The following is a 12,590-nucleotide window of genomic DNA, read 5'->3' as shown; positions in this document are numbered from 1 at the left end:
ACTATATGAAATGTTAAAGGCTAGTGAAAGAGAAGTGTGGAAAGACATTCCCTCAGGTCATTCTCAATTATCAGCTACTGCAAGGTTATTAAATATGAAAGCAGAACATCATTTTTCAGAAAGATGTTACGACGACATTTGTCAGTTGATGTCAGAATTGCTTCCTGCTGATAACATAATGACGGATAGTTTTTACAGTACAAAAAAATTGATCAGAGGTTTAGGTTTGCCTGTGGAGAAGATTGATTGTTGTATAAATAACTGCATGATATTTTGGAATGAAGACAATGATCTGCGTGAATGCAAAATCTGTACACACCCTCGTTATAAGCATGGTACTCGCATACCTGAGCAGAAGAAGAAAAAAATAGCTTGGAAAGTGATGTATTATTTTCCGTTAACTGCTAGACTTCAACGTTTGTATGCATCTGCTGCTACAGCTTGCCATATGACGTGGCATCATGAGCATGCGCACAATGGAGGTATAATGTGTCATCCTTCTGATTCACCTGCATGGAAACATCTAGATGCTGTATTTCCTTCATTTGCAATGGAACCACGTAATGTGAGATTGAGACTTTCTGCAGATGGATTTCAACCATTTGGACAGTCAGGACAACAATATTCATCTTGGCCGGTTATATTAACACCTTACAATTTACCGCCATGGATGTGTATGAAAGATGAATTTATGTTCCTTACAGTACTTATTCCTGGTCCAACCAATCCCAAAGAGAAGATAGATGTTTTCTTACAACCTCTTATTGCAGAGTTAAATGAATTATGGAATGTAGGGTCGGTGATTTATGATGTTGCAAGCAAAACTAATTTTAGATTGCATGCTGCATTATTATGGACGATCAGTGATTTTCCAGCATACTCAATGTTATCGGGTTGGAGCACAGCTGGTAAATTAGCATGTCTACACTGCATGACTGATTCTGATGCATTTTCATTACCTTACAGTGGGAAGGTGTCTTGGTTTGATAATCACCGTAAATTTTTACCACTTGATCACTCTTTTAGGCGAAATAAGAAAAAATTCTTAAAAAATGTTGTAGTCAGAAAATCCCCGCCACTCCATGCTTCAGGTGAACAAATCATTGAGCAAATTGATAGTTATGGATTTCTACCAGTATCACAATCTGGTTCTGATGAGATAAATAAATATATTGTTAGGATGTGCAAGTGTGGTTGGAAGAAAAGGAGTATTTTTTGGGAGTTACCGTATTGGAAGTATTTGCTTATTCGACATAATTTAGATGTTATGCATATTGAGAAAAATTTCTTCGATAATATCTTTAACACTGTGATGAATGTGCCTGGAAGAACTAAAGACACTGCAAAATCACGCGAGGAATTAAAAGACCTAGTCAATAGACCAGAGTTGCATCAAGATGAAATAACTAATAGATTTCCAAAGGCTTGTTATACATTGGACAAAGATGGCAAGCAAGCTTTATGTAATTGGTTGAAAGAAATCAAATTTCCAGATGGTTATGCATCAAATATGGGTCGATGCGTGGATATGAATAGATTAAAAATGTTTGGAATGAAAAGTCATGACTGTCATGTATTTATGCAAAGACTTATTCCAGTAGCTTTCCATGACTTACTTCCTCAAAATGTTTGGCAAGCACTCACTGAATTGAGTCTATTTTTTAGAGATTTGACATCAAGGTGTATTACGATAGATGATATGCTTCGGCTAGAAACAGACATTCCACTCATATTATGTAAACTGGAGCGCATATTTCCACCAAGTTTTTTTGATTCAATGGAACATCTACCAGTACATTTACCATACGAGGCACAAATAGCAGGTCCTGTGCAGTACAGATGGATGTATCCATTTGAACGGTTTTTGAGGAAATTAAAAAATAATGTTCGTAACAAAGCAAGAGTTGAAGGGTCAATATGCAATGCTTATCTAGTAGAAGAAGCATCTTCTTTCTGCTCATATTATTTTGTTGATAGTGTGCAAACAAGACATCGCAGGTGTCCTAGAAATTCTGATGATGCTTGTCAGTCGATAGATCCATCTATGCTTTCTATTTTTAAGTTTCCTGGTAAGTTAATGGGTGCATCGCTTGCTAGATGGTTAACCGAGGAAGAATATCATGCTGCAAGAACATATATACTCTTAAATTGTGAAGAGGTCAAACCATACATAAAGTAAGTAAACTTCTTAAATCAAACAATTATCCTTTGTTTAATTATTTTGCTTGATATCCCAATTTTAATATAATTACTTATTTTCTCAGCTTATACGAACAACAATTATATCTCCAAAATCCATCAATTTGTGCAACTGAGATAGCTACAAAGTTAGAGACTGAATTTGCATTGTGGTTTCAAATATATGTAAGTTAGAAAATTTGTGAAATTTTTAAGTTCATGTTTATTAAGAAGTGTACTAAGATATATGTTACTTATTTTTATAGGTGAAAGATCGTAGAATATCAAATGTGCAAGATGATAGGATAATGAATATTGCATCAGGACCCCTTCGTAAAATAAAGGTGTATTCTGGTTACTATGTTAATGGTCTTAAATTCCACGTGGCACAACGAGATTCACGAAGATTAACTTATAATTCTGGTGTTTGCGTCAAAGGATATGTGGACAACAATAACACTGAATTTGATTATTATGGTAGACTTGATGAAATCATAGAGATTGAATATCCTGCATTACCAATAAAGAGGTGTGTGTTGTTTAAATGTTCATGGTATGATCCGAACCCAAGAATAGGTACTCGAATTCATCCAAATTATAATTTAGTTGAGGTTAATGCAAATAAAAGATTCAACAAGTTTGAGCCTTTTATTTTCGGAATACAAGCGGGTTAAGTTTTCTATCTTGAATACCCTACGAAGAGAAGAAGATCTAGTGAATGGTTGTCTGTTTGTCGAATCAAGCCTCGCTCGACCATAGAGATGCCGAATACAATCACTGCTCAAAACCATGATGCATTTCAGAATAATGAAGTGGAGATATATTCAGTTGATTTACAACACCAATCTACTTCTCAATTGCTTGTAGATGCTAATGACATTTACGAAGAGATGGATGATGGGGAGATGTCCAACAGTGAGGATGAAGTTGAACTAAGCTCATCTAGCAATGAGGACATAGAAACTGTTAATGTTGACTAGTCAGATGTTAATGATGATTAAATATTAACATTCTTATTTCCGTCAGTAAGTAGATTTCCTTAATGTTTTGTATTTATATTATCAGGTTTTTAGACCTTTTTATGATGTGTTGCAATGTTATTTTGTAGATATTATCATAGCAGAGCAGCAGGCTGTGGCACCCCGTGGCCACAAAGTCCTTACCGTTGTCGGGGACTTGTAAGTATATTGTCTTATTAATTATTCAAGTTTATATATAACATTAGTTATAATATATTTCTCATAACCTAAAGGTCTATTTTTGTGCAGGTTCACTCCGGATGGGCACAGAGTTGCCACATATATCACTGCAAAATTTAAGGAACGAGTTAGCGCGTCTGGTACTACATGGAGGCATGTAGACCAGGAGATGAAGCTATTTTATTATAATGAATTTGTGGTGAGTAAATTTAATATATTTAATTCACATTCTATAATATAGTTATCATTTATATCATTTAAACTAAATGTTTAACTTATAATTATAGAAAAGATATACTTGGGTGGACGGGCAAGAAGATCAATTTAAAGCTACATGGAATACTTATTGTGCCAAACTCTACAGAGATCATATGTATTACATGAGAAAGAAGGGCACTAGGCCTGCGTATGTTTCGGAGGCGATATGGAGTGCATGGATGGTCACCTGGGCTGCAGAAAGGTGGCAAGCTAATGCCAAAAAGGCAAAAGCAAATAGGAATACAGAGCCAGGTGGCCCGAGCACCGGAATCGCTCGGCATACGTCAGGATCCAGATCTATTGTTGAGCATACCATTGATCTGGTGAGTATAATTTAAAATTATACTTTATAACAAATTTTGTATTTATTACCAACCTTGTATTGTTGAGCATACTAATTTTTTCCTTAATTTATAAATGTAGGAACGTGAGCTTGCCCGACAGCCTACATGTATGGAGATTTTTCTGAAGACCCACAAGAAGAAGGATGGGTCATTTGTTGATTCTCGATCTCAAACTCTACATGTAAGATAATTAACTTTATTACATTTGTTCATTTATATCTTGATTAGTAATTAGTAATACATATCAAATTGGATATTATATTATTTTTTATGCAGCAAGAAATGACAAATAGGTGGCTCGGGCATCTCAGCCATCAGCGGAGGGTGGAGTCACAGTCTTTATCCACCGACGATCTAAATGAGATATATTATGATGTTGTCGGTGGAAGGACAAAAACTCCACCCTCTACGGCCTTGGCTCTCGGGCCAAAGTGGCATTTGATCGTTTGAGGAATCCAGTAGGCCGTGCTAGTTCCTCTTCTTCTGGTGAGATGCAGTCTTTAAGACGTGAAAATCAAGAACTGCGGTCTCAGCTGAAATCAATGGATCAGAGGATGGCTGATATGGATCAGTGGAGAGCTGATGAGGAGAAGAAGAGAGCTGAACGTGACAAGAGTAATGAAGATCTCATGGCCCAAATGCGAGCAATCGTGGCTTCTTTCACCCAAGCATCACAGGGATCTGAGTCACAGGAGACTCAAGATCTATCAGACGGTGGTCGTTAGCTTTTTGAGGTTTGTTAGTTCAGCTATACTTTAGTTTTTTATTTATTATATAGAACGTGAGCCTGTTTTGATATTATAACATGTTTATTTCTAAAGGTTTTATTACTATATGTTTCAGGAGTCACGTTCAGTCATATATACATATTGGCTCTTCACTACATCATTTGCTCACTTTTTGTTCAGGTATTATTTCATATAAAATTCTTAATATATAAATATGCAAACTGTTTATTTAAACATCATTTTGTATTTGCCTTTTTACAGGATTTTCTCTATGATTTCCCGTTCTTGTATTATTGGGACTACATTTTAGTTCGGTATGTGTTATGTAAACTTGATTTTAGATATGGATATGTGTAGAATATATATTCTGTAGATTTAGTTAGCTATGGATTATATGGAATATGGTTTTTTTTGTGGATTTTATTAGTTTGTGATTATCATATGATAGATATATATGTGTAGATTATATTTGATGTAGATTATATTTGTTGTGGATTGTATTTGTTGTGTGGATATTGTATGAAACCATCGATTGTGATGGTTTGTTTATATATGTGGAAAATGTATATGGGAACAACGTGTAAATGAAAGTAACTTGGAAATTTTTTTTTGAAATTCCGACGGATTACCGACGGAATACATTCCGTCGGTAATTATCAAACTTTTAGTTCGATGCATCACTTCGGGCCCCCGCCGACGGAACTTCCAGATTCGTCGGTATGTACCGACGGAACTTCCAGTTCCGTCGGAGATCTCCGACGAAAAATGTTGTTCCGTCGGAGATTGTCACCTCAATCGATGATGTAGAATATTGTAATTATACCGACGGAAAGTATTTTCTGTCGGTACTTTACCGACAGAAACTTAATTTCCGTCGGTATAAAATACCGTCAGAATTCTGTTTCTGTCGGGAATAGAAGTCGGCGGATATTTTACCAACAGAAATTATTCCGTCGGAATTCCGTCGCTATATACATATATCGACGGAATTCCGACGGATATTTCTGTCGGTAATACTGGTTTTTTTTGTAGTGAATGAATGTTGTATTAATATTTAGTTTTATATATAAAATAATTAAATATAAATATAAAATTGAATAATTGAAATTACCTATTAGGAATTTCATAATTTCATCCAAATTCTCAATTACTATAATCTTAGTAATATAAAAAGTATTTAACATACTTACTTCAGTCAAAATATTTTGTTCGATACATTTAAAGAATAATAACAACTTTACTTTTTCCAAGCTTGTCCTGACAAAGTCTCCACATAACTTATATTATAACTTTTCCTAGAAATAGTAAAATACCATATTATTAAAATAAGGTAAATAAAAAACCAAAACCAAAGTTAAACAATATGAATCCTCTTAGACTAAATCAAAAAACTTTTAAGACGTTGTTGGATGGATACGCATGTAAAAAAACAAGTGAATCATGTGATTTTTAAAAATTTATTTTGTCAGTTTTAAAATTATGAATATATAGCGGAAAAGAATAAGAGAATAGACAAACATCAAAGAACACAAGTAGTTTTACTTGGTTCGGAGTCTTCGACGACTCTTACTTCAAGACCTAAGTCCCACGCACGGATCTATCGATGGATAATCTACTAAAAACATTTTCCAGTACTTCCGAAAGAGAGAATCAAGTATAAGAAGATTAGAACAAGTGCAATATACAACACTTATCCTTTTGCAGTAAATAAGTACACAAATAGAACTTGTTATCGACGCGTAGGATCAAGCATGGGAACGTTCGTGTGTTGTTGTCGATCTACTGGCTGCAATAGAAAGTCCTTGGAATAGTGGTCGAGCGCAGTAACTTTGCAGCAGAGTCGTAGCAGAAGCCTGGAGCGGTCATAAGCTCAAAAGGATGCGCAGAAGCTTGTACGTCAGTTGTGTGTAAATGCCTTCTCGAGACAGTCTTATAAAAGACATAGAAGGCGCCTCCAATAAGACAAATTCGATCTCGACCAGCCCGACATTTATTCATGACTTTGGTCAAAATTTATCCTGCGGAAAGCGCCTTCTATGAATAGTATAAAGGCGTCTTCACTACTTGAAGACGCCTTCGGATACTGTTCATCTGAAGGATACTTTTCTCATTTTATCCTGCAAAATAACGTTAGTCCAAATAACTTGTAAAATAAGTATTAGGACAATAATAATTTAATAATAAAGAGTAGTAATTAATTTTTGTCCTCCCAGGATCATAAACTATTTAAGGTCTCAGTTTAGGGATCCCAATTGGACCTAAACTTGACCGACGTCTACTGTCCCTCAAATCGAGACGTGTCCTCACAAGGTCACTCTCCTCCAGTGATTTATCTTAACTTAGCAACTTGCCAAACATCTGATCAGCCTGTCGATCTGTCTGAACTTCACATCAGCTATTCAGTCGGCCCGTTGACCTAGTTGGATTTCTTGTCATATATCCGGTCAGCCCGTCAACGTATCTGGACTTTGTACCAGCTATCCGATCGGTCCGTTGACCTAGCGGGATTTCTTGTCAGATATTCGATCGGTTCGTCGACTTATCTGAACTTCATACTGTATACTTAATCATGTAGTTAGATCACAATAGAACCTAACTTAACTTACTTATCATTCATCAAAACTCGAATTAAACCGTTAGTGTAAACTGTATCAAGAGACGCCCACCAAATTCTTTACTTTATGATGAGTCTCGTGCAATCATTTTACCAATGATATCTAGAAAACAAAAAAAAAATGATAAGCGGTAAGAAAAAACTATTATATCAATTAATCATAAAACACAAAAATAAATTAACATACAGTATGGTTTCATTAACATCTGTATTCTCCAATGCACTAAAGGACTTGAATTTATAGATCACAGATGGAAATTTATCATCAAAAACATCCTATGCATGAGGTTTTGTGATAAAAGTAATATTGTATTTGATTGTTGCTGTCTTGTACTTATTCGATTCTCTTCAACAATAATATTTTTTATTTTTTAAAGTAAATACATGATCATCTTTAAGAATGGGTTTCATTCTCTCCATAATCGGAAGTTTTATTGTTTAATGTGTACGTTCATCCTAAAAAATGTAAAAAGAGTAATATTCGTATTTCCCCCATAATAATCAAATAAATATATAAAAATATAATTATACAACCTCTTCATTAGGAAAGACATATTCCAAGTTAAAATCTTCATTGTTTCTATATGCATATAGATCATAATTACAATGAATCAAACGGAGTTTCAGAGCCCACTTCATTTTCGAAGAATTAACCTCTCGAATAACATTAAACGGAGGAGATTTTTTTTTTTTTTTTGTCCTGCCTAAAGTAATTGTTTTAAGATAGTAGATACTCGTTTTTTTTTTAAGGGTTCAGTAATATATATAGCCTACAAAACTCTGCTCTCATTGGTATTAAATCATTCGATGGAACCAAGGTAAATCTTTGAATGCAATTTATATTTTTAAGTTATTGATCAGATTTATAATTAAAATTTGAAGAGGAATTTGAGAAGTTTAAATTGAAAAAAATGAACCGTTTTATTGATTAAGTCAATGTCAATTAAATTGAATCTCATAATTGAAGTCACGAATAAATATTCACTTTATTAATAGAAATTAGATAGAGCAATTTCATGCTGATTTCTTGATTCTCTTGTTGCCCTAAGAACAGAGGGATCCTCAAAAACAGCTCAATTCCTATGCAAGACAGAACCACAGCACCTGAAATGCTCTAAAAAAAACTCTCTAAAAAGCTAATCGATCTTCAAGTGCTGGCCTTGTTTTTTGTCAGCCTTGTGGAATTTCCAAGCAAAGATTGATCGTCATTGAGTTCTTGGTTGCTGAGGGTTGTTGCTGAAACAATTAGCCATTTGCATGACACTCTGTAGCTGTTCTTCCCAAGCATTAGGCACCTGCAAGCAGATTGCAAGCTAGATAAGTGCCGCGATACACTATCGAAAAACCGAGGGAATTCAGATCATTCCAACGGCTCACTGAGTCGAGTCGAACACTCATTGCAGATAAACCAGATTGAGATGGATGAACTTTAGCATGGGAGCCAATGGCAGGCGAAGAAGGCCCGCTTTGCGACCGATGAAACCACTGCTGAAAAAGTATCAAAATTGAGCACAAAAAACACCAATTGAAGCATTCAATTCCGAGTACTTCTCGGTATCACATACATCCGCTGTGCTTAAGTCCATCCTTGGATTCACAGCTGAAAGCTTCATTGATAGAAACTGTTGCAAGCAAGAAGAGTTTGAAACAAAGGGATGATGACACTTGAAGAGTTAAATTCACATTCTTTTAGTTTGGCAGCATACCTCGACCTGCCTCTGCAGTGACTGGACATAGTTGATGATCTCGTCGAGCATCACCGCCTTTCCGGTGACCTAAAAACCAAGGGTTTAAGCAGTGAGTTTCATCAGGGGCCTTAAAGCGTGCCAAGACATTGGAGATGTGTGTAAAAGGACCTACTTTGCTGCAACCAGGAACAAGCTCTTGAAGGAACTTCATCCTCTGGCTGATCTTCTCCCTTCTCACCTGAATTCAGAGCAATTTCTTTCTCAATTATCCATTCGTTTCGATCCCAAAAGGGGGGGGGAAGAGCCTCACTCTTTCGGCAAGGCTGTGGCTATTGGTCGCCTGGCCGCGCCGAGCTCGGACATGAATGTAGTCTTCCTTTGCTGCTGCTTCTGCTTGTTTGCCATCAGATTCCTGAGTGGTGTCCCCATTCTCCTTGCTTTTCTATATTACAAAAGTTATTTTCATAATTCAAATAATAAGTTTACCATTGCGCCAAGAATCAATTTAAAAAAAATTAAATCCGGTGAACAAAACACCCGCCAATACCGGTCCCAAAGAAAGATCAGACTATATTAAGTGAATGGTAAGAAGTTGTTTTGATAATTGGAACTCATGATCTCAAAGTCACACGGTAACAATTTTATCGAAAAAATAATAACAATAGTTAAAAAAAAAAAAACATGTACCTCACTGTTTCTCTTCCTTTTCTTGGCAGCAAGGCCTTGCGGCGAGGTGCTCCTGTCTTGGTCCGCCATGTCGATGTCGATCTCGGAGGAAGGGTCGAGAGATGGAAGCCCTGCAGCTCTCCTTGCTGCGAAAGCTGAACCGGAAGCGAAATGGGAGGCGTTTGGATGAGTACTCCAGGCCATGCCTGCATGAGGGGGCTTGTTCATGGCAAGGAGGAGGGCAGCTTCAGCCATGGGAGAGCTCCAGAGGCCTCTAACATGGTCAACACTCTTCTGATCCATTTCTGCTGCTAATGGCTGAAGTTATCGAACAGAAGAAGAAGAAGAAGGTGAAACCATAAGAATGGAAGAAGAAGAAGAAGAAGAAGAAGAGAAAGGGAAGATGAAGGTTGAGAGGAAGGCCGAGAGAGAAGGAATCAATGGAACAAGGATAATAATGAGTAGCTTAGCTGGTGCCAGAGTTGGAAAGGCAAAGCAATTAAATAATCAGTGGTCAGTGGACTAATCACGAACTCAAAGTGAGCTAAAACCAAAGAGGATAGGGCAAAGAAAGGCCCACCTGCACAGGATTTCTCAAGCCATATTGGACTGAAATTCAGAATCTGTTCTTGCTGGCATCAACTACTGTCTACTGGGGCTGAGTAACAGCAATGCATTGTGTAGCCCCCTGACTAGTTGACTAGGGTGCAATGGTAAGATGCTTGTGCAGTTAATCAGGTATTTATGAATTAATTCCTAGCTACCATGTACTTGGAATTAATTTACGTGGAAAGACAATCATGGAATGATGAGTATGTCTGTATTTCTTGATTTATCCTGACGATTGATAAAAAATTTTCAAACTTGATCATCTTCAAAATTAATCGATTCAAAAAATTAAATACTTATATTATCAAATAACCAAAAATAATGCATTATGCATGCAGCTTTAATCAAAATTCATTAAAATAAAAAAATTAAGATATATAAAATTTAAGTTTAATATAAGAATTAAAAAAATGAAAATATTAAAGTAGATATGCTGAGATGTAAAGATTTATAGATAAGAAATAAAAATATTAGAGAGAAAGTCTAGTTTGCATCTATTAAAAAGGAAATTCTAAGAGATGTGTTTAAGAAAGATGTACTTAAATGTACACTTCACTTAGATGATGTGCAACAATGATAAATATGTAAAATAAGGGAGAGAAAGATAGTCAAAAGAAGTAGAAGGATTCTAGTAGAATATGAATTGCAAAAAGTTATTAAGAAACTTGACAATCAATTATATATCTATAATTGAATTAAAATTTTAAATATGTAAGATCATATAAAAGGATGAAGGAGTTGACAAAAAGATTTTCCATAGATAAAGAATGATTGAAATTGAGGAGGATGTTAAGTATAGTTTATAATCATGAAGTATCTCTAAAGTTTAAAAAGAAATTTTATAAAATAACAGTTAGATATATTATGTTATATGAAGTTGAATGTCGAATTATAAAATGAGCACACAAGTAGAAAATGTGAGTCACAAAGATGAAAATATTACGGTTGATATGTAGACATATGAGAATAGATAAAATAAAAAATAAGAATATTAGAGAAAAAAAATCATGATTAATTACACATATTAAAGGAAAACTCTGATAAGCATAAGATTTTAATGGGTATATACTAAATATTTCAATTAGGTGATATGAGACCATAACAAATATGCATATTAATATACTAAAGTAGAGATAAAGAAGACTTATTTAGAATAATAAAATAAAATAAAATAAAATTTATTTAAATATAATTAACTGACATGCCCTCGTTAATTCTTAGCCTAACTTTTGCATTGATCACTTATATATTTTGATTCTTCACATGGCACACTGCAAACTTAATTATGTTCATGAACTAACAATAGTTTCAATAGAAACTAGATTTAAATGTTAAGGTATCCAAAAATCATACTTCAAATATGTTCATTGATTTTTATGGACACAAGTATTTGGTGGTTCTTATATAGTGCTAACACAAAAAAAATGTTTGTATACATCATCCATCATGCTCGAATGTAACAAGAACACTAGGAAACTTGAGAAGCAAAAGTGAAAGTTTCATCTTTGTTTGCGAAGGCTCTTTTGGATAACACTCTTCTTGCCGAAATGGTTAAACCATAATGTACATGACGAGAGAGAGGATTTTATCCATTCGTACTCGTACTCGTGCGATAATGTGTTTGCTACTAGGGACAACCTAGGCGGACCGTAAAAAGATAGCGAAGTCTCGATATGGTTTTCTTGAATAGAGAGAATTATCTTAAATTTTCAAGTTTCTTTTAGTTTTGAAAATGAAACGAAGGATTGCTTCTCAAGTCTCACAAAGGTAAGTTTTGAGGTAGTATATTACGATCTTTTCTATTGAAATATTGATCCCCACAAGACATATAGCAATGAACAACATTGTTAGCTTTGGAGACTCGTTGCCACCAAAATATTACGATAATTGTATAAAATTAATTCTTTTTATTTTACAAGAGTTGTAGGTGAATTAAGGGGCTTTAGATTAAAGATATTCTTAGATTCGATGAAAAGTAAAATAAATAAATAATAATAATAATAATAAAGTGACTTTATTTATTATTAATTTTTGCATGCTTTAAGTTTTAAAATATACATTGCATTGCATGTGCATACAACTAATTATTTGTTATTGACAGTGAATTTAGAGCAAACAACAAAATAATGCACAACAACTCTGAAATCTAGTCAAACAACATTTTGACAAAATAGTAAATTAATTTATTTATAATATTTTATTTTTTGAAATAGATTCTTAATTCTACACATGTGAGACTCTGAAACCTAGAATTTTATAGTCCAATGCATTAAGAATATTTAACCTTTCTCCCTTGTCATTATTGG

General features: G+C 34.6%; 1 protein-coding gene and 2 long non-coding RNA genes across 4 annotated transcripts; 2 read left to right on the top strand and 1 right to left on the bottom strand.

Annotated features, from left to right (window-relative positions):
* Positions 1–3,907: 3,907 nt before the first annotated feature.
* LOC122004834 lies at positions 3,908–4,266 on the top strand. Its single transcript, XR_006118253.1, has 3 exons — positions 3,908–3,958; positions 4,059–4,160; positions 4,256–4,266. It is a non-coding gene; the product is annotated as an uncharacterized LOC122004834 (long non-coding RNA).
* A 428-nt stretch (positions 4,267–4,694) lies between these two features.
* LOC122004804 lies at positions 4,695–5,061 on the top strand. Its single transcript, XR_006118244.1, has 3 exons — positions 4,695–4,713; positions 4,823–4,887; positions 4,969–5,061. It is a non-coding gene; the product is annotated as an uncharacterized LOC122004804 (long non-coding RNA).
* A 3,439-nt stretch (positions 5,062–8,500) lies between these two features.
* Positions 8,501–10,138, bottom strand: LOC122007101 (transcription factor bHLH76-like). Of its 2 annotated transcripts, none has more exons than XM_042562871.1 (7): positions 9,697–10,138; positions 9,320–9,451; positions 9,182–9,247; positions 9,028–9,096; positions 8,887–8,943; positions 8,699–8,809; positions 8,501–8,616 (listed from the first exon to the last, which is right to left on the bottom strand). In XM_042562871.1, exons 1-7 carry the CDS (start codon positions 9,976–9,978, stop codon positions 8,527–8,529), a joined length of 807 nt encoding a protein of 268 aa, XP_042418805.1. In that variant the 5' UTR covers positions 9,979–10,138; the 3' UTR covers positions 8,501–8,526. The 2 variants fall into 2 exon arrangements, with proteins under 2 accessions (XP_042418805.1, XP_042418806.1); XM_042562872.1 differs by having other exon boundaries at positions 8,699–8,806; positions 9,697–10,137.
* Positions 10,139–12,590: the final 2,452 nt, after the last annotated feature.

This window comes from Zingiber officinale, chromosome 7B (assembly GCF_018446385.1).
Source record: "Zingiber officinale cultivar Zhangliang chromosome 7B, Zo_v1.1, whole genome shotgun sequence".
NCBI lineage: Eukaryota > Viridiplantae > Streptophyta > Magnoliopsida > Zingiberales > Zingiberaceae > Zingiber > Zingiber officinale.
This window is presented reverse-complemented; position numbering and strand designations above follow the sequence as displayed.